The sequence below is a fragment of the Crotalus tigris genome, unplaced genomic scaffold (assembly GCF_016545835.1).
Source record: "Crotalus tigris isolate CLP2741 ecotype Arizona unplaced genomic scaffold, ASM1654583v1 scf7180000017916.3911339, whole genome shotgun sequence".
In the NCBI taxonomy this organism is placed as follows: Eukaryota; Metazoa; Chordata; class Lepidosauria; order Squamata; family Viperidae; genus Crotalus; species Crotalus tigris.
The window spans coordinates 149,463-170,528 of NW_024096718.1; the positions used below are offsets into that span (position 1 = coordinate 149,463).

Here is a 21,066-nt window from a genome sequence, read left to right on the forward strand (position 1 = left end):
AAAAAACACTCATAAGGAGATAGCACTATTTTCAGCTTTATAAAATAGGGTGCAACATTTGAATTTATGAGCTCTTAGGTCACAAGATAAAAAGAAGAGAAAGAAGAAAAAGTAGAGAGGAAAAATTAGGCTAGGATTTAAATTATAGATCTTGGTAGGAATGAAAAATATAAACTAAAGTCAGCTCATACTGGCCACAAATTACTCCTACATCCTAAGATTGTTAGTTACTACAGACACAGCTTAAAATACTAAGAACTCTTCCCTACCCCACCCCATACCCTAATTTTTAAGCATCTTTCCTGATGAAAGCTTCTGGGATCTTCAAGTATCGAACATCAATTTGTAAATCCAGAATTAGCCTAATAAAAGTATTGTGTTAAAACTGCTCCAGAAAAAGTAGAAAGAACTTTATTCTAAGGAATATACCCATATGATTGTAGTGATTTTAATTAATTCAGTTGCTGTATTAATGGCATTAATTTTCAATTTGTTTTCTATTCTATTTTTTAAGTTGAAAACTGTCTTGTGTGTTTGCATAAACAAAATTATGAGGTATAACTCCATAAAGGAAAAAATAAATTTTAAAAGAACACTGTACAGGGTACTAGTTGTTCAGCAAAAGTAAAAGGTCTGTAAAAGCTATCTCTTAATAACACTCATAAAAAATTGCAGGAGAAGAGCCTTTCTCATACAATGTTTTTCATTTTCAATTTTTCCCTATTCACAGAAAGTGATATAACATTAAAGAAGCTGTATGTTGAAAAGAAAGCACCTCACTTCACATTCCTTCTTTAAGAGAACACATTTCTGTAGCATCCTTGTTTGTTTACTAAAGATCAAGAAGGATACACATGAATGAGTTTGTTCAATTTGTTAATGAAATGTTCCTACTATACTGGAATTATCTGATAATGGCAGGTTATAAGTATAGTCGATTAAAAAAGGAAACCGTTCAATTTTAACAAAATCAGTCAGGCACAAGAAGAGTATTTATTTATTTAAATTTATATGCCATCTCACCTCATAGTTCAAGTACTTTTGGAGATAGCAATCTTGGCAGAGAACAATATGGTTTCCAAGTTGACCCCTCTCATTCACACACAGCTGTCCCAGTGATAATGTCATTATTTAGAACTATAATCTTTTACTGAGTATTAGCTCTCTACGTTGCTCTTAATTTTCACTCTGCACATCGTATCTTCTCTCCTGTAATTGAACATGCCTATTTTATTAATTTAGCAAAATCTGTGCCTGATTCTTATCATGTCAGTCTCTTCTAAGCTGCTTTACTCTTAACCCTGCTTATACAAAGGACAAAAAAATAATGGAGCTTTTGCCAAATTAGAATGGAAAAGAAGCAGGAACACAATAATACAGTATTGAAGGCTAACTCTGCCCGCAGCCTGGAGTTCGATCCTGACAAAGTTTGACGTCGACTCAGACTTCCTTACTTCCAAGGTCAATAAAATGAGGACTCAGATTGTTGGGGGCAATATGCTGACATTGTAAATTGTCCAGAGAGTGCTATAAAACACTGTGAGGTAGTATATAAGTCTAAGTACTATTGTTATAATTCATAGGGAGATGATAGATCATTTTGCCCAAACATTTTAGAAAAAGTTACTGTTAGATCGCACATGTTAGATAACCAACTGATAATTATTTCAGAATTATACTTCTATAAAACAGGTTTGGGGAACATAATTCACTGTTGAAGAGCATGGACTCGTTATTAAGCAAGGTACTGCATTAAAAGACATATATGATGAATCTAGGATAACAGAATACAAAATAGATTCAGTATAAAAAAAGTGTTTTTTTAATCAGAGATTCAGATGCATTCATTCTAATGCAGCTGCTACAATAGAGAATAAAAGATCATGCCTTTGAAGAGAGACATACAAAGAGGTGAAAGGAAGCCCAATCGAAACACAGAGAAACTAAGTCTGAAGAAAAGTCATAAATAAAGTATTAGTAGCAATGAAGTATATTCCAGTGTACCATAAATATAAGACAGCAGTAGTATGAACCTACCTCGCTGGAGGACACAAATCAAATGCTGTCATATAGACTGAATTTATCACAGCAAAATCAGCCATACTCTTCATATACAGATGGACCAAAATAATATCTGTCAATGCCAATCCTTTTAAATTCATATGAGCTGCATGTGGAAAAATAATGCATCTGTTAAAGACAGGAAATATTTGATTTGTACTAAAGGATATATATATATTGCAAAGAACTCCCCTTGAACCAAAGCATAACTGAAGCTGAAGAACTTAGACAAATAGAAACTATTCTGACGAGTACAATTTCTTATATAGCATATGGGCAGACACGTTGAGTTTATTTCCTAAACCAACTTGATTTTGTTTGATCTTGTACAGTAAATTAGTAAAAATGAAGACATGTTAAATTCCAGTACAGCTGCCTCAAAGCAGATGAAGCTATTATAGTTTTAATCAAATCTACTTCCTAATGAAATATACAATCTACTAAGCATTTACTAGGAAATCATCAAGTTATTACATAATTTTAATATTTGATTTTGTATCATTATATATATAGAACAGAGCAGAGCAGAGCAGAGCAGAACAGAATAATAACTTTATTGTCACTTTGATGTACATTAATCGGCATACATTAAAATGAAATTTCATTGCATATAGCTCTCAGGGTTACCACTTCCAATATACACTACATAAATACAACAAAATATACATACATACATACATACATACATACATACATACATACACATAGTGGGGCAAAAAAGTATTTAGTCAGCCACCAAGTTCTCCCACTTAAAAAGATGAGAGAGACCTGTAATTGTCATCATAGGTAGACCTCAACTATGAGAGACAAAATGAGAAAACAAATCCAGACAATCACATTGTCTGATTTGGAAAGAATTTATTTGCAAATTATGGTGGAAAATAAGTATTTGGTCACCTACAAACAAGCAAGATTTCTGGCTCTCACAGACCTGTAACTTCTTCTTTAAGAGACTCCTCTGTCCTCCACTCATTACCTGTATTAATGGCACCTGTTTGAACTTGTTATCAGTATAAAATACACCTGTCCACAACCTCAAACACTTACACTCCAAACTCCACTATAGTAAAGACCAAAGAGCTGTCGAAGGACACCAGAAACAAAATTGTAGACCTGCACCAGGCTGAGAAGACTGAATCTGCAATAGGCAAGCAGCTTGGTGTAAAGAAATCAACTGTGAGAGCAATAATTAGAAAATGGAAGACATACACGACCACTGATAATCTCCCTCGATCTGGGGCTCCACGCAAGATCTCACACCATTGGGTCAACATGATCACAAGAACGGTGAGCAAAAATCCCAGAACCACACGGTGAATGACCTGCAGAGATCTGGAACCAACGTAACAAAGGCAACCATCAGTAACACACTACGCCGCCAGGGACTCAGATCCTGCAGTGCCAGATGTGTCCCCCTGCTTAAGCCAGTACATGTCTGGGCCCGTCTGAAGTTTGCTAGAGAGCATTTGGATGATCCAGAAGAGGATTGGAAGAATGTCCTATGGTCAGATGAAACCAAAGTAGAACTGTTTGGTAGAAACACAACTTGTCGTGTTTGAAGGAGAGAGAATGCTGAGTTGCATCCAAAGAACACCATATCTACTGTGAAGCATGGGGGTGGCAACATCATGCTTTGGGGCTGTTTCTCTGCAAAGGGACCAGGATAACTGATCCGTGAACAGGAAAGAATGAATGGGGCCATGTATCGTGAGATTTTTAGTGCAAACCTCCTTCCATCAGCAAGGGCATTGAAGATGAAACATGGCTGGGTCTTTCAGCATGACAATGATCCCAAACACACTGCCTGGGCAACGAAGGAGTGGCTTTGTAATAAGAATTTCAAGGTCCTGGAGTGCCTAGCCAGTCTCAGATCTCAACTCCATAGAAAACCTTTGAAGGGAGTTGAAATTCCGTGTTGCCCAGTGACAGCCCCAAAACATCACTGCTCTAGAGGAGATCTGCATGGAGGATTGGGCCAACATACCAGCAACAGTGTGTGCCAACCTTGTGAAGACTTACAGAAAACGTTTGACCTCTGTCATTGCCAACAAAGGATATATAACAAAGTATTGAGATGAACTTTTGATATTGACCAAATACTTATTTTCCACCATAATTTGCAAATAAATTCTTTCCAAATCAGACAATGTGATTGTCTGGATTTGTTTTCTCATTTTGTCTCTCATAGTTGAGGTCTACCTATGATGACAATTACAGGCCTCTCTCATCTTTTTAAGTGGGAGAACTTGCACAATTGGTGGCTGACTAAATACTTTTTTTCCCCACTGTACATACATACATAATTATGCATATACCCACATATATTATATGATACAGAGAAACAGCATAGTCTGGTGAGAAAAACGAATCTTGCGAATTTACGAGGCAGATGGTATAGGGAACAAAGCTATTACAGAATTGGGTAATCCTGCTAGAAATACTTTGAAACCTCCTCCAAGAGGGGAGCAACAGAAACAGACCATAAAGTTAGTATGTGGGGTCTCTAACAATGCTTTGCGCTCTAAGCACATAGCAATTAAAAGCAGCATCCTGAATCATGGGAAGCAAGCTTCCCATGATCTTCTCGGTTGTCCTTACCACTCTCTGTATGGACTTTCTATCTGAGGCACTGCTGCCACCAAACCAGACAATGATGCAGTTTGTTAAAATGCTCTCAATTGTGCCTCTGTAAAAAGTGGCCAGAAGGAGAAAGATGTGTTATCTTCATCTGACGCAGGAAATGCAGACATTTGTTTGCATGCTTCACTAAGGATGACATATGGAGAGACCAATTCAGATTGTTAGTTATCTGCACCCCCAGATACTTAATACTGTTGACAATCTCTACAACTGCATCCTTGATACTGAGTGGAATATGACTGTGTCACCTCTTTCTAAAATCTACAATGATCTCCTTTGTTTTATCAACATTTAGAACCAGGTTACTTTTATTGCACCATTCCACCAGAGCCTTCACCTCTTCCCTAAAAGCATCTTCATTGTCATTCCAGATAAGACCCACCACCGCTGTGTCGTCTGCCTACTTCACAATATGAAAGATGATACTGGCAGATTTGGCATAGCAGTCGTGGGTCATCAAGGTGAACAGTAGCAGACTCAGCCCTGTGGGGAACCCGTACTCAAGCAGATGGAGTTGGAAACTTTCTTTCCAACTTGCACAAACTGAGGCCTATCAATAAGGAAATCAAGTATCTAATTACATAAAGGAGTATTAAAACCTAATAGCCCCAGTTTGTTTACCAGATGCTGAGGAACGGTTGTGTTGAACGTTGAACTAAAGTCAATAAACAGTATTCACACATGAGTATTCTTCCTTTCCAGGTGTGCCAAGCTAAGATGAAGCACACAGGAAAGTGCACCTTTTACAGAGCTGTTCTTCCGATAAGCAAACTATAATGAGTCAAATGTAGGGGGAAAGGCATGAAACCATATAGTCCTTTATATATCTTAAAATTACTTGTGACTGAAGGTCAACAACGAGGGACACATTTTGCCAGATGGCAACATTTCTTTCTCTCCTGCTTAAAACTTTATATCTTGTGAAATATTTTGCCAATATTTTGCTAAGATTTATTTATTTATTTAAAAATTATTCAACAATTATCTTTTGAACAGTTACCTTTTAAATTAAACTTCCCACAAAAATCTGGGGATGTGGCTATAATAATATTGTGTTGGATGAGATCCCATCACTCTTGACGGAAGTATTCCATTCCTGTCACTCATGAAGGAAGTATTCCTATAATCTTCCATTGAGAGAGGTCTTACTGGTTGACTACTCTTTAAACATCAACCTTTCTAAAACCTTTTCCAGAAGACTGAAGTATCTTCCACAAAATGTGGCAGGTTTTGAGGGGACTTCTGAAAAGAGAGAAGTAACAGAAACCATTCTCCTCCTTTTAATGTAGATTTTCATCAGACTGAAAGCTCTTCAATTTGAAGGCATTTCTTTAAAGATTAATAAAGGATTAAGGTCTATTATTTCTCAGTCAGGAACTTGAATATTCAAGAGCCATATGTTCATCATAAAAACTGCCCAGAAAATATGACTATTTCACCTGGCTCATGACAGAATTAGAGAGAAAATTGCTTGTGTCTGCCTACTTGATGGATTACTTTTTTGAATGTTGGAAGAACTTTATGAATAAATCTGCTTTAAAAAGTAGAGGGCAGCTCAGCAAGGAACAAGTTACAAACTAAATGTTGTAGCCTTAATGTAGAAAGACAGAACTACAATGCATGTCTTGCAGTTCACAACCAATTTCCACTTTAGGCCATTAAAACAATTAATCTTGCGATAAGGTTTTTGTTAACTCCATTCTTATGCCACAGTATGTAATAAAACAGGAAAAAGTCAGTCAGAAAATCTGACTTTTGTAAGGAAAGGTTTTAACACATACCTGAAGAGTTTCAACTAAGTTTAGTAAAGAAACCTGGGGTAATACTTTTAGATTGTTAGCACCATAACTCATCTCTTTTTGAGAAGGCAAAATAAATATACACATGAAATGCAAGTATTCCCTGGATCAAAATGTATCAGCGCACCAGAAATGGGAAAGAATAGTTTAGATGTAAATCATCTGCTAAAGCCACCAGGCTTCTTAGCCTCCAGCCAGATACAACTACTATTTTGGTTTAATTCTAATAAAAAAAAATCAGGCAATGATGTATATTATTTGGACTAGCTAGGGTCATGAAAATATTACAAAAATCAAGTAAGTGTTTTAGAGCTCCAGTCTTTCAATTTACATATTATGCCCAAAAGATTTATGCATAACATTGCTCCTTTAGCTACAAGCCTGATTACAACCTCTGTGCTGATTTCTAGCTGTTAGGAACTAGCTTAAGGGCCCTTTAGGAAACCTGCTGCCTTTTTATCTTGCAAAATTGTTCATGCTTCCTTATCATTCTGTATTCAGTCATGAATTCAGATGCAGAAGCCAAATGTTCAGATTTTATGAGCCAATACATCAAAAGTATATATGAACAAGAATACTAGCCTGCCCATTGCAGCAGCTGAGAACAATTTCCATTTTTATGAATGAAAAAGATGCCTGCATAAATATTTATTTATTTAAAAGTGCAAAAAAATATGGAGGGATTCAGAAGAAAAGAGAAGCATTTTGTTTTATATCTCAATTTCTTGTAAGGGTTTGATAGTAAGAAATCCAGCAACCACAATTCCCAAGACATCAATTCTTTGCTTGCGTTAAGTACATAAATGAGATTTAGAGCTACTGATCTAATCCTAGGTGCCAAAATCAACCACAGCAACAGCTTTTTAGAGAACTTAATTTAAAATTATGATAAAGTCAGTTTAGCTAACAGAAAGCAGACACAATGGGGAATGCACACACAAAAAGATAAAAGGAATGAAAACAAACTCAGCTGCCTTGTATAACCAGATCAAGGGAGAACATAAAAGGAATCCAGTCTAATCACAAAGGTAAAAATGGATGGATTTAGACTGCAAATTTCTGTGATCAAATGTAGCAATTCTTGTACAGTAATCTTCCAAGCAATAACGCTATGATGGCAATCTAATAATCCTCTATCAGTTGGTCTTGGCACTTAGTAGAGCATTCAAAATGAAGGTCACCTATTCTTATTTATTTGTCAAATGTACATGGCCGCCCATCTCACATAAAAATGACTCTTGGTGATGTACAAGAGTAGAAAACAATATATAAAACATTATTATTACTATTATATTAACATTAATATTAGCTCATTAACAATGGAACCACCTCAATATCTCATCAGTCTTCTGGAGTCCTTCTAGAACAGGCATGTCAAACTTGCGACATCACGTGATGTCGCGCAGCGTATCAGGACTTTTTCCCCATTGCCGGCAATGGGATGGGCACGGTTTCAGCGTGACGCATCCGGCCTGTGGGCTGGCAGTTTGACATGCCTGTTCTAGAAAATCAACAGGCAGGGATGGAACGAGTCTCACTTCATGAGTTGGGAAGGATATTCCATAAAGTGAACATATATAATCTACTTCATCCAAAGCTGCCACACAAACATCTTCTCAACCACCTTTGCCTCAAAAGATAGGTTAGATACCGAACAAACGTTTTCCAGTATACTGTGGTCATGATGGCTTGAGGAGGAGATGCTCCAAGGCCTCCTTAAAACATAAAGGAATAATCCCCTAACTCAAAGAAGAATTCATTACTGTTGGAATCCACTCAAACAACACCAGGCAGGCCCAACTCCCTTAGGCCCAATAGGTTCAAACTGTTCCCATATAATTGGGAAAGTTCCTCCCCAGGCACCCCCTTACCTGCAACAAGGCCAGCAACCAATTGTGAGTGAATTTGAATGACTTTTTCTGGCAAAAAAATTGTTCCTACTATTGTTGTACAAGCTCCCTCCTACTTAAAAAGGTGCATCTCAACTGAAACAAGATGCCTATTAACAGATGCAGTAAGGTTGGATAAATATTGGTGTTTCATCTACTGTACCTTATTTCATAGCATCTGTAACCTATTTTTGGTTAAGTTCACTCCCTGTAAAAAGCTAGTGTCACTCTACATAGCTCTTCTCTCATTTAGCTCCCTTAATTCTTTTGTGAACCATGGGGAGTGATGGGATCCACAAAAGGAAAGAAGTCCCATAGATTTACCTAGTTTCTGGACCTAGTCAGTAATACATGCCTTGGTAATACATGCCAGGTCATGTTAATCTCATCAATGATTAAATTGCAGATGAGGGATGTTTAAAACAAGAAATGGGATGGCTAAGAACTGACCATGAAGCTAACTACCCATGTTGGCTGTCTAAATTCTCAGAAGAAACAAAATGCTTTCTACTGGCTGGAGAGCAACAAGAGGAAAGGGAATTGCCTGGTGATATTTCAGCTCAGAGCAAATCACAACATTTATTCTTCAGAGCATTTTAGCCTTCTTTACTTCATGCAAACTAAAAATGCTTTTAAGATTTCACTAAACACATTTAATTGATTAAATGCACGAATTACTAATTATTAAGCCCTAATTAAAATGTATCTCTTCTGCAGTTTATACTACACTTTAAAATGCCCAAGAAAAGCACCTTGGAGTGAGGAAAAGACGTTGTTTGCCAATTCTTGTATGCTTTTTCCTTCCAATGGATCAATGTATGTGCTGATGCCTGTTATCCACTGGTAACCCTTCAGAGACTTTCCAGAAAATTCAAGAGCTTTACCTATAAAATATTGAAAAATAAGGACATAATGAGAGAGCCGATTTGGTGTAATGATTAAGGCACCAAATTAGAAACCAGAAGACTGTGAATTTTAGTCCTGCCTTAGGCACAAAGCCAGCTGGGTGACCTTGGGCTACTCACAATCTCGGAGCCTAAGGAGCAGGTTATGATATATAACTTTCCTTCCTGAGCAGGGAGTTAGACTAGAAGACCTCCAAGGTCCCTTCCAACTATTATTATTATTTCCAAAACTTTGTCAAAAAAACTGCAAAGACATATCCATATATATATATACACATACAAGTTTATTGCAAAGATTCTGATTATTTTCTTTTTCTTGTTCAAATCAAAAATAGTGTACAAATAATAAATATTGGATCTAGGGTTTTATTCAATGAGTACTCAATGAGTATCCCCAAATGCTCTCAATATTCTCTCATGAAAAATAAAACACAGAGTGAAGCCCATTTCTATGTCTTTTCTCTCTTCCAGACCCTTAATGCCTTTAAATAGCCCAGAAAACAGTCCAGAAAGATAATACTGCAACGCGCTCTACATGGGGCTACCCTTGAAAAGTATTCGGAGACTATAGTTGGTCCAGAATGCAGCCGCGCGAGTGATAGTGGGTGCTCCTCGATACACCCACGTTATACCTATCCTCCGTGAGCTGCACTGGTTGCCTATTGGTCTCCGGGTCCAATTCAAGGTGTTGGTTATTACCTTTAAAGCCCTATATGGCTCAGGGCCAGGCTATTTGCAAGATCGCCTACTACCTCATAGTTCCCTTCGTCCGGTTAGATCCCACAGGCTGGGCCTCTTTCAGGTCCTGTCGGCCAAGCAGTGCCATTTGGCGGGGCCGTGGAGGAGGGCTTTCTCTGTGATGGCGCCCACGACTTGGAACCAGCTCCCCCCGGAGATTAGGACTGCTCCCACCCTGTTGGTTTTCCGTAAGCTGCTTAAGACCTGGCTTTTCCGGCAGGCCTGGGGTTTATAAAATCTGACCCCTGGATGACTGTTATTGTACTGTTTGTTTTGTCATGTTTTATGGTGTTTTTATTGTTAGCCGCCCAGAGTCCTGCAGGAGTGGGGCAGTTTATAAAATTTAAAAATAAATAAATATCTTTCCCACTGAACTACTAACAGGAGGAACTTTTTTTTCTTCATGATAGAATTTGCTGGATATCACCCACCATTATTTTATAATTTTGCCACTTCTTGAAGTATAGTATTATAATAATTATAGGATATGTATCTCCATGTCCCAATGCAAAAACTTGATGTAATGGCCAAATGAAGCTTTGGACACTGATGGATACATGACATGGGAAGTAATTTTACAGAACAAATGTTCCAGTTATGGATTTGGATTCAGTTATGGCCTAGGCTGAAATGAAAAGGATTCCATTTGTTCAAAGTAGGTCCAGATTGCCTTTTTCATCTGTGGTATTATTCTATTCAGACTGGGGATAACCTAACCCTGAATAACAGATTTTGCGAAGGGAGGAACAAAAACATGAAACAGGAAGAAGGGAATAAGAAAGACTCACTTGAAGATGATTTGATCTCATCCACAGTGCATCACTTCAAACTATGATACATGCTGATCATATTAATGAATGCATGATTAGTATAAAAAAATAGTTCAAGGAAGTGAAAAAATGTTTAAATTAAAACCCATAGATTATGATATGCCAAGAAGAGTTCTCCATAATTCTACTGACTACGTGCTGTCTCTTTTGACCTGGAGGTATGAATGGATGGAAGAAAGGTTTTTCTTATGTGCCAGTTCTTCATTTAAATGAATGGGAATTTTCAGAATGGACAGCATGATTTTTTTTGGAATGTTTGTCACACAGCTACATAAGTATCACCATCCTACAGCTCAAATTTAAGGAGGCATGATCCATATCAATCAGAAGAATAGTAATGGCTGCTGTAGCTTATTAACTCCAATGAGAATATATGTATGCATTTTCTATCCCTATTTCTATTCAATGGTGAGAGTAATGAACACCACCCAACTTCTGGAACATCCTAAGAGTGGGAGACTATAAATCTTGTGGGAATCTTATATTCTAATTAAATCAGGATGCAAGTGACAGTAATAAATATAAAGAAAGATCTACTATAAATCCAATCTAAGGGGTGAACTGTTTCAAATACAAAGTTACTGAGAATATCAACTATTGAATGCTATGTTGATGCTGTTAAAAATAGTAAAATTTTCCTCTCCATGAGATAAATTATACAATCAGAAATAAAAAAAATTGTTACCAAATGTCATAGTGGTTAAGGCAAGCCAAAAACTTACTTTCTTGTGCAAAATTTGGTCTTAAAAACTGCCACGTAATGCAAGGAGTTTCCTTTATCTCATCTGAAGGTAGCCAGGCACTGTCTTCAATTTCTTCTGTGTCACATGAACATTTCCCAGGCAGAAGTTTGCCCCCAAACTGTGCCTAATTAAAAGAAATATTGCAACACGGGTTATCTACAAATTCTAATTCTTGGATAAAAAGCTCGTCAGTGATCAAGAGTAGGTCCCTCCTGTTTTAGCGAGAAAGCAAGAAGTTGTTACTTATTACTGAGAATGTGTTTCCAGCAGAGAGCATACTTTCTTGGAGATCAATGATCTCACAGACATAAAACTGAATTGCAACCTAAGAGAACAGCACTATGTAATGATTTAATTTACTTAGTACAATTAACAGGGAATCGTTATATAGATAAAACAATGCAAATCAGTAGTACACATGGAAACATTCATCATGTTAATGGTAATGGAGACAAGAAAATGCTTTAAATGCAACCTTAAACTTTCAACAATATATATCTATTTAACTTTTAAAAAACAAATAAAAAGATAAATAAGTTTTCAAAGTGAATTCAACAAGTTCCTGCCGCTATCTGCTGCCCTCTTCTGGTGTGGATCAGGTATTTCTTTCTCCATCTTTCTGGTAGAAAAGCAATTATTACTAAAACTATAGTATTTTACTCACAAAAAGCATTTAACATAATCCACAGTATTAGCAAACAAAAGACAGAATGCTGGAAAGCTTCTGGTGAGCTACGTATTGTCTGCCACAGGCCATTTCCTTTGAAACTATACTGATCTTGATGAATCCTTGTCTGATGCACAAAAACCCATTCATAGTATAACACAAATTAACATTTTTGGAACTAAGGACAGTTTCAGTATTCACTTTACTTTGAAATGATATGTAGTTTACAGATGATATGTATGAGAAAAGCAGTGGCCATTAGCATTTTTTCAAAGACATATCCAAAGGCCCACAATACTATATCTTTGTCCATAAGACAAATAACTATTTTCTGATGGTAAGACTAGGATCCCAATATGGATTTAGAGAATAAATTGGAGACAACTCTGATATATACCAAAAACTGATAATACAGAATTGTTTGGTATAAAAACACAGTGGACATAGGTCTTAGATTGGATAGGTTGTAATTTTTATTAGGACTTTATATATTTTATTTGTTCTGCTTTATTCAGGTTTTATGTTTTAATTTGTTAAACATGGGGACCCTAGTATACAATTACAGCAAGAGGCAAATCAATAATAAAAATGAATTCAAATTCCTGAAACTAGTGTCCCATTTTTTTAAAAAAAATATATAATTCAGAAAAAATCAATTACTATCTGAGGATGGCCAATATATTCATCCCTTAGCTCTGAAACATGGTCAGTTATTCAAATTCAATAAAATAATTCTTATTTCATTTAGACATTTACCCTACCTATGAGATAATCAATTGGCTGGGCTGAAATTACTAGTAAGGAGTAGTTTAAGTGTAGGTAACCATTCATGGGTATATTTTTACAACCAGTTTGGTGTAGTGCCTATATTTATGAGTTTATTTATCGAATTTATATGTCATTCCTCTAACAGTTCAAGGTGACTCTGAGTGGCTGACAGTATAATCAATGCTATACTTTTTTAAAATGGATATAAAACAATTATAACTGATTAAAATTATAAAAGATTGAAACAAACTTAAAAACCATGGCTTTTTTTAAATTGTTGGACTAGGATTGGAAAAACAGAAATCTAGAAAGTAAGATTTTTAATAAAGCTGTTTTGTAATACCTTCATACAAGCAAATATAACTGTGGGGATTTCTGTTCTTAGGGCTGAGAAAATGGCAATGTTTCTTTCATAAAGAGTTAACACCAACTTTCCCCAGGCTTACATAGATTTACCTGCTTCATAGAACAGAAGTAACAACCATGCAGAAGCAACCCACAATATTTTACAATAGTTTCCTATTTCACTCATCCAATTCCTACTTTCCTTGACCCAAGTCTTTGACACATAATTCAAAATGTGAGAGAGGATAACACATGATTTACTATTCTTCTAGGAATCCCACTTTGCATCACGAAAACACAAAGAGAATTGGGGTGAGGGGAAGCCATAAAATAAATATAATTTGCCGTTTATTTTTCTTCTTTTATCCACAAATACTGAGAGAGACTGAAAGAGGTTTCTTAACTTTCAGGCCTGTTCCATCAAAACAGAAAAAGTTGTTCAACATATAATCAGGCATAGTTGCAAGATAGTTCACAACTGAACCCCTGTAAACTTGCTACCTGTCTCATATTTCACTCATGGTTTTAAAAAAGAAGGATAATTAGCAAAAAGCAAGCATAATCAGCAGCCTCAATGTTTTGTTTGGAGATTTTTATTTCTGAATACAAGAAACTTGCTCTTACAAGCATCTAAAAGTGATGGCAATTCTCTGGAACAGAACATGAAAGTCTAAAGTTGGACAGAAACGGGTCTGCTAATCTCTTCTTGCTTTCTGAAGTGATACTCTTTTCATTTAAACAATGTTTGTGGGAGACCATGCACAGGCTTCATTGTGAGTGCCTTCACATACAGGACACTTATCTTATGAATAGGTAACATCTACACCCAGGGTTTTTTTGTCATAGAACGCCCAGAACGGAGTTCTGGCACCTTTTTTGGATGGAAACTTGTAGGGTAGGCAAGGTGGGTTGTATGACACATGTGAGTTCTGGCACTTTTTTTTTTTTTTACAAAAAAAGCACTGTCTATATAACTATATACTGTAATTCATACAAAAAGAAACAGAAATGGAAGAGGAACTATTGAATATATGAAGCTGAATTTCTTAATAATGGATATATCTTTAGCCCTTCTCCATAAAAATCTGTGATGCTGTTGATATATATTTTAAATACAAAGTGAAAAAAAATAATTACACATTATTGAAAAGATAAAAGATCCAACTGGCACATAAATACACTTTTGTCTACAAACATTTCACCAAGAATGGATTTCTTATGCAAATGGAAATGGAAACATGCAACCTGCCAACATTTCACTGGTTATAAATAGCTTCTACTATTCTACTGGGGCTACTTTTCTGTACTGCCCAGCAACTCCCAAAGACAATGACTGAATCCAAAGTGGGAAGGGTTTATGAGCCAGTAGTCTTTTAAACTACCTTCTAAAAATAGAAATGAGAATCTTTCTTACTTTCTTTTATGTTTTACATTTTTAAGCTACTTTGATCCAATGGAGATTAACAGAAGATTTTATGCTCTAAGAAGCTGGATAGGAATTATTTGTTTTAAAAAGCAATGAATAAAATCTTCTTACCTGTCAGTTTCTGATCGTCTTATACATAAAATCTGATCTTGTTTGCTAGGCACATTTTCTCACTAATCACTGATTTTATTTATATGAAATATTTGCTTTGTCCCCTATACAGGAATAAAGATTTTGTGGCTAAATAACATTCTTCGCTTCCAACATGACAAAATTTAAGCAGGACATAATCTCTCTCTCTCTCTCTCTCATGCACGCACACACATATGCACGCACATCATGGCTGATGATCCATCTGGTCATTTCTTCTACAATATGAATGTAACATCAAAACCAATTTCTTAATTTCCCATATTTTGAGTTCTAGTTCTCTTCTTCACCAGAGACTGTATGTTCTGTAGCATATCGAAGTGAACTATCAAAAGATGATTTGTGAAATGTGGTGTGTGTGTGTGTGTGTGTGTGTAGAAAGAACTATTTAAACAGACCAAAAATTAGCATATAAAGCTTGATTTACTATCTCAGCATGTTTTGGTACTGATTATTCAATTTAAGGAAAGATGTGTAAGTGATTTAAATATGAAGCCAAAGGGAGGTTTCAGATTGTTTGTGTAGATGCATGCTTCATCTGCTCCTCCTCCTATGTCTGTTCTAGGCTCATACAGAAGGTGAATTATCTATGGGATATATGTGTAAGAGTGAAAGAGATGCAAACAAGTGGTTTTGAAGCAAGCGTGAGCATGCTATCAGTGCCTCCTTATCTCAAATGTCTAGTGTACTTGGTTTGTGTGGCTATCATGCAAGTTCAGGAAAAGGAGCATTTAAGAAGAATCTGATAAGTATGGCATAGGCACTCCCCCTTGTTCTGAAGTGCACATCTGGGTTTGGATCTAAAATGCCACATTTTGTTTCCTTAAACTTCTGCATATATAATCCATTTGGTCTAGCTAAGGCCTATGCAACTTGGAGAGGGATAAGGGCCACATTGATAAATTAAAAACAACATCAGGGCACAAAGAAAAGCAAGCAATAGCACTTAGACCTCTATACCTGTTCACAGTGCTTTACAGTCCTGTCTAAATGGTTTACAGAGTCAACATATTGCCCCCAACAATCTGGGTCCTCATTTTACTGAGTCAACCTTGAGCGGGTCAGGATCGAACTGCTGGCAGTTGGCAGAATTAGCCTGTAATACTGGATTCTAATAGCAATGGAGCTGGTGGTGTTGATGAAGCCTGAAGAAACTGGAGGATGTTGGCTGCCAATTTTGGGGAATGGCAGCAGTAGATCTTTCCTGGTGACAGCAGTAGATCTTTCCTGGTTCATTCACTAGAAGTGGATGTGCTGAGCTTTTAAAAAAATGCCAGCAAGGCTGCATGGTATTGACATGGGGCCCATAGGTTTTTGGTTGTGGAGGCCTGGTCTAGATGCTCTTGCTATTTCTGAAAATCCACAGTAGTTGGTAATTTGGGAAGAAGTAACTGTGTCTCCTAACCAGTAATTCATTTTTAAAGAAACTGATGAAATCAAAGTTACATATACACCTCCTATGGCATAATAAGTTATCGTATTTTCCGGCATATAAGACGACCCGGCGTATAAGACGACCCCTGACTTCGGAGCCGATTTGCATGCTTAGAAAGTCGTCTTATACGCCGGAAAATATGGTAAAATGTCTTGTTCAGTAATCCAATGGACGGTCACTTTGGAGAACATAAAATTAGTTTCCTATGATCTTAAAATGAAGCTAATACATCAAAACATTTTATTTCATGTATATTAGACACCTTAGTAAATGTTTAATAAGGGATGGTTACAATCATCTTGCCGCTGGAGGTGCAACTCAGGAGTTCAAACATTAACTCACATAGTTTGGACCTACAGTATGTTAATTATGCAAATCTTCTTCTTGGCTGTATTTCTAGGCTTTGGAATCTATCAAGATAGAAAAAGCTGAAGATTTCTCAGGACCTGCAGTTAATAAAAAGAATGATCATACATCAACAAAAGGAGAATTATACAACTGATTTGCAGCAACGAGTTGGGAATATGTAAAGCTGCCCAAAATTGTTTTAACAGTGATACGGGCAGCATATGAATTTATGTAGTCTGGCAGAAAAATAAGTAAGAAAACTATATAGTTTTTGAGAGAGTAGGAATGACAGAACAAACTTTTTCAGACATTCCTTCTCTTTTTTATATTTTTAATATTTTTAAAGGAATAAATATTTTTACTCTATTAATTAGTATAAGCTAATAGACACCTAAACACAGCATACGAAAATGGCCTTTAACACTGTGTTCATTACAACATTCTCTGATTTTCTGTAGTTACTCAGGGAAGCAATCCCCTAGGTGTAACTAATGTCAAAACAACAAGCACTAGGGGGAAATAATCACAAACTTCTATGGAAAAGATCAATAGCCAAAATCATTTCTGAATATTTTTTTAAAGGGGGCCTGGCTAAAACCTAAAAACTAGATACAGACTGAATGACAATGCAAAACCTACCCTGTCCCCAATTTAAAATAAAATTTATATTAAAAATAACATACAGTGTTAATCAAACACAGGCAAGCTGTTTCTTATTCTATTTAAGTATTTCTTTTTTTAAAAAAAACTTGGGTTTCCCTTATTCTTTCCTATAAAAATTAAGCATTTTCAATATAAATATTATATTTATACTCTTTGAGCAATAATAGCTTCTTCCCGAGAAAGAAAAGGAGAATCCATCTGTGATTAAAGCCTACAGATATATCAGCATCATAAAGTGTGAAAAGCAGCAGTGATTATGAGTTAAAAACTTTCAAAATGAAAAATTCGTGTCACTTTCAAACAAGGAACTTTGATATGCCTTTCCCCCCAAATAATATAACTGAACTCTTTTTTGAATAGAAACCTTAGTTCAACAAATGATGAAAATATAATTTGTTTAAATCAGGCATGTCAAACTCGCGACATCACATGATGTACCAGAGCTTTTTCGACATTGCTGGCAATGGGGTGGCCATGGCTCCGGTATGATGAAACCGGCCCGTGGGCCGGCAGTTTGACACCCCTGGTTTAAATCAAAGAGGTGTTTATACCAGTGATGGTGAACCTTTTAGAGACTGAGTGCCCAAACTTCAACCCAAAACCCACTTATGTATCGTCGGGTGCCAGGTGGGTGTGGCTCATTGGGTGGGTGTGGCCAGTTGGGTGGGTGTGGCCCATTGGGTGGGCATGGCTGCGGTGATAACGGCAGACTGGGTGGGACTAAAAAGTTCAATCAATCAATTCCAACTTTGTGAGATCTTTTTTTTTCCAGCGAGAAGCTGAAATTGATTGATTGATTGAAACTTTTTTTTTTGCACACAGGGGCGGTGGCCTAAAGTGAAAAGGTTTTATAAAACCCAGCTGAAGGCCTAGGACTGGGGCGATGGCACACGAACCCATAGAGAGGGCTCTGTGTGCCACCTGTGGCACGCGTGCCATAGGTTCGCCACCACGGGCTTATACTTTCTCCATTAGGAAAGGATGAGTCAGAAAGTAGGAAAGCATGTTCAAAATAATCAGATAGATGGAATTTATTTTTAGTGGCATACAGTAAGGCTGTAAAACTCTGTTCCTAAAGAAGTTCTCTCTAAGTAGCTCTAAAGAGGTCATAATATTATCAATTATTTTTTGTTTTATCAGAACTTGGTTTAGTATGTCTTTCAGATTGTCCTATAATCCTTGACCTTAGTATACAAGAAAACAACTCCCTTGTTAGAATACAGATATGCAAAAGCTTATTTCTAGATGCAATTTCTAACCATGAACTTTTTTCATTTCTTAGGCTCTTTTATTATGAAAATACTAAACACTGGTCTACAAATTTTGGGAAATTATCGACCTCTGAGATAAAATGTGTTAATTCTTACATATTTTGATTAGATGAATTAAAAAACAAGCAATAAAGGTGCTGGTTGACTAAAGTTTTCAAGATACTTCACAATAAAGATTTATACAGAGGCGAGTATATTTGCCTACAAAGGAAGATAGTGTCTAATGATCATAATGCCTCGTAACTTCTCGACAAAGTACGGTAGATCAATGAAAATGGTACCACATGGAAGTGTATAAATTTATCTTCATTTTGAGACTAAAGACTATTAACTAACTGTAATTTATCGTTCTTTTATTGCAAGGTACATTTGTCTTGGTCAGATCAACGCATCACATGCAGTTACATCTGGTGGCTTATGAAAGTGTTATTGCCTAACATTTCTCAGGAACAGGTGCATGATATTTTCCCTCAGAAGCCAAGATGCCACAAAACTGTGTAAACAATGCAAATAACTTCTGCTACATTTGTGGAGAGGTTACATTTGCATCTCAAAAGTGCAGTACGACAGCAGTGGTAAAAAAAAAGGCATACCACGTATATTTTGGATGCAAAATAGGGGATCAGGACAAAAATTGGGCCCCTCATTATTGTTGTATTACATGTGCAACTTATCTATATCATTGGCTAAACAAGAAGAAAAAGTCCATGCCTTTTGCAGTTCCAATGGTGTGGCGGGAACCCACCAATCATAGTAGCAACTGTTATTTTTGCACGGTTCCCCCAATTGCAAAAGGGATCTCAGGAAAGAAGAAGTGGACCGTGGAATATCCAAACATTCCATCTGCACTGTGTCCTGTTCCCCATGGCAAGGACTTGCCAATTCCAGATCCACCAGAATCCTATTCTCTAGACTCAGATGATGAGAAAGGTGATGAACAGGATGAAGCTGATCCAAACTTTAGCCCACCATATTCTCCTCCTGAATCACATCTAATTTCACAGAGTGAATTAAATGACCTGGTCAGGGGTTTGGAATTGCCTAAGACTAAGGCAGAGCTACTGGGCTCCAGATTACAACAGTGGAACCTTATCATTTAATCTGATGTTAGAGCCTGTCAGTTTTTCATACAAAAAGCATGAAAATGTTACTTGAAAAACAATAAATGAATGGAAAATTATATTATTGGTATCAATAAAAAGATAAATAGATAATGATTGGTGTGGCACCATTCTCATTGTGGAGCATAATCACACATACCCCTCATAATTTTGAATTATTTTGATGTAATTTTTATTTGAAGCTGTTTCTTGGAAACTGGAGCCAATTAATACTCAGTACTTAATTTTCCTTTATTAATGACCCAATTCTGGTAAAGCTAAGCTACTTTCATTTCCATGGCTTTCTCCTATAAACCAGTGAAACCAAAGAAAAGCAAGTCTACAATATAAAATGAACTGAAAGCAATCAAAAGATCTTCCATAATAATTTATGCAATCCCACTATTCAGTATAAAATACTATTTTCCACAGACAGATAAATAAAAATCAGAATTATTTTTCATCAGTCCCTTTCTGTGTTATCCCCTACATCAATGGATCATTTTCCCAACCTTTCTCCCCCTAATCAAAATGAAATTTGCCTTCTTTGTGTTCCTCATTTGGTTTCTGTTTCATATTATGATTATACAGCAACAGTTCTGAGGTCCATCAGAAGATGTCTTACTATACAACAACAAACCTTTTATGAAGTTGATTTCTTTCAACCTAGGGAGCATGTCATGAAGAAAAACAGATAAACAGTTTCTTGGTGTTGGCAAAATCATCATGCAGCTCATTTTATATCCACTTATGTCAATTTCTGCTTGTTGCAATGAATTATTAATCACAACTCAAACCCAATGGGGTCCAAAGCGATTCCATTTTACATAGCAATCAGCCATGAAGGTTTGTGTATTACTCGCATACGCATTACAGCTTTTTCACTTAAATTGATGGGATTTCAAAGTATTTAACAAGGCCGGATATTAACTCAGTGGATTGTTTATTGAAAATAGAACTGAGTATGCTTTAGCCTTTAGAGGCAATAACAGAAAAGGCTGGTATAGTAATATCCTTCATATATATGAAGAACAATTATTTATTTTCAATTACTCCTACTAAGGGAGGATTAATCCTAGTAGGCTGAAGTTACAGGAGGGTATAACTTGACAGAACCCTTGGAGACACTTCTGAATGGTAAAATAAGATTAACAGCATAACTAATGGCAATCAGAAATGGCTTTTTCCCTGCTAGAAGTCTTGCTGCAGAGATTGCATATCTGTTAGGGATTATCCTAATCCAGATTTCTTCCATCAAACCCTGGGTTGGACTAAATGGACTACAACA

The 21,066-nt window shown here is 36.4% G+C and overlaps 1 protein-coding gene across 6 annotated transcripts in view; it reads right to left on the reverse strand.

Annotated features, from left to right (window-relative positions):
* DPH6 (diphthamine biosynthesis 6) overlaps positions 1 to 21,066 on the reverse strand; it is a 244,527-nt gene that overhangs the window by 144,199 nt on the left and 79,262 nt on the right. For all 6 annotated transcript variants that reach the window (XM_039344452.1, XM_039344453.1, XM_039344454.1 and 3 more), the window contains exons 9-11: positions 11,585 to 11,729; positions 9,142 to 9,273; positions 2,038 to 2,167 (exon numbers count right to left, since the gene is read on the reverse strand). In XM_039344452.1, coding sequence (XP_039200386.1) covers positions 2,038 to 2,167; positions 9,142 to 9,273; positions 11,585 to 11,729 — 407 coding nt within the window. The remainder of the gene's footprint in view (positions 1 to 2,037; positions 2,168 to 9,141; positions 9,274 to 11,584; positions 11,730 to 21,066) is intronic.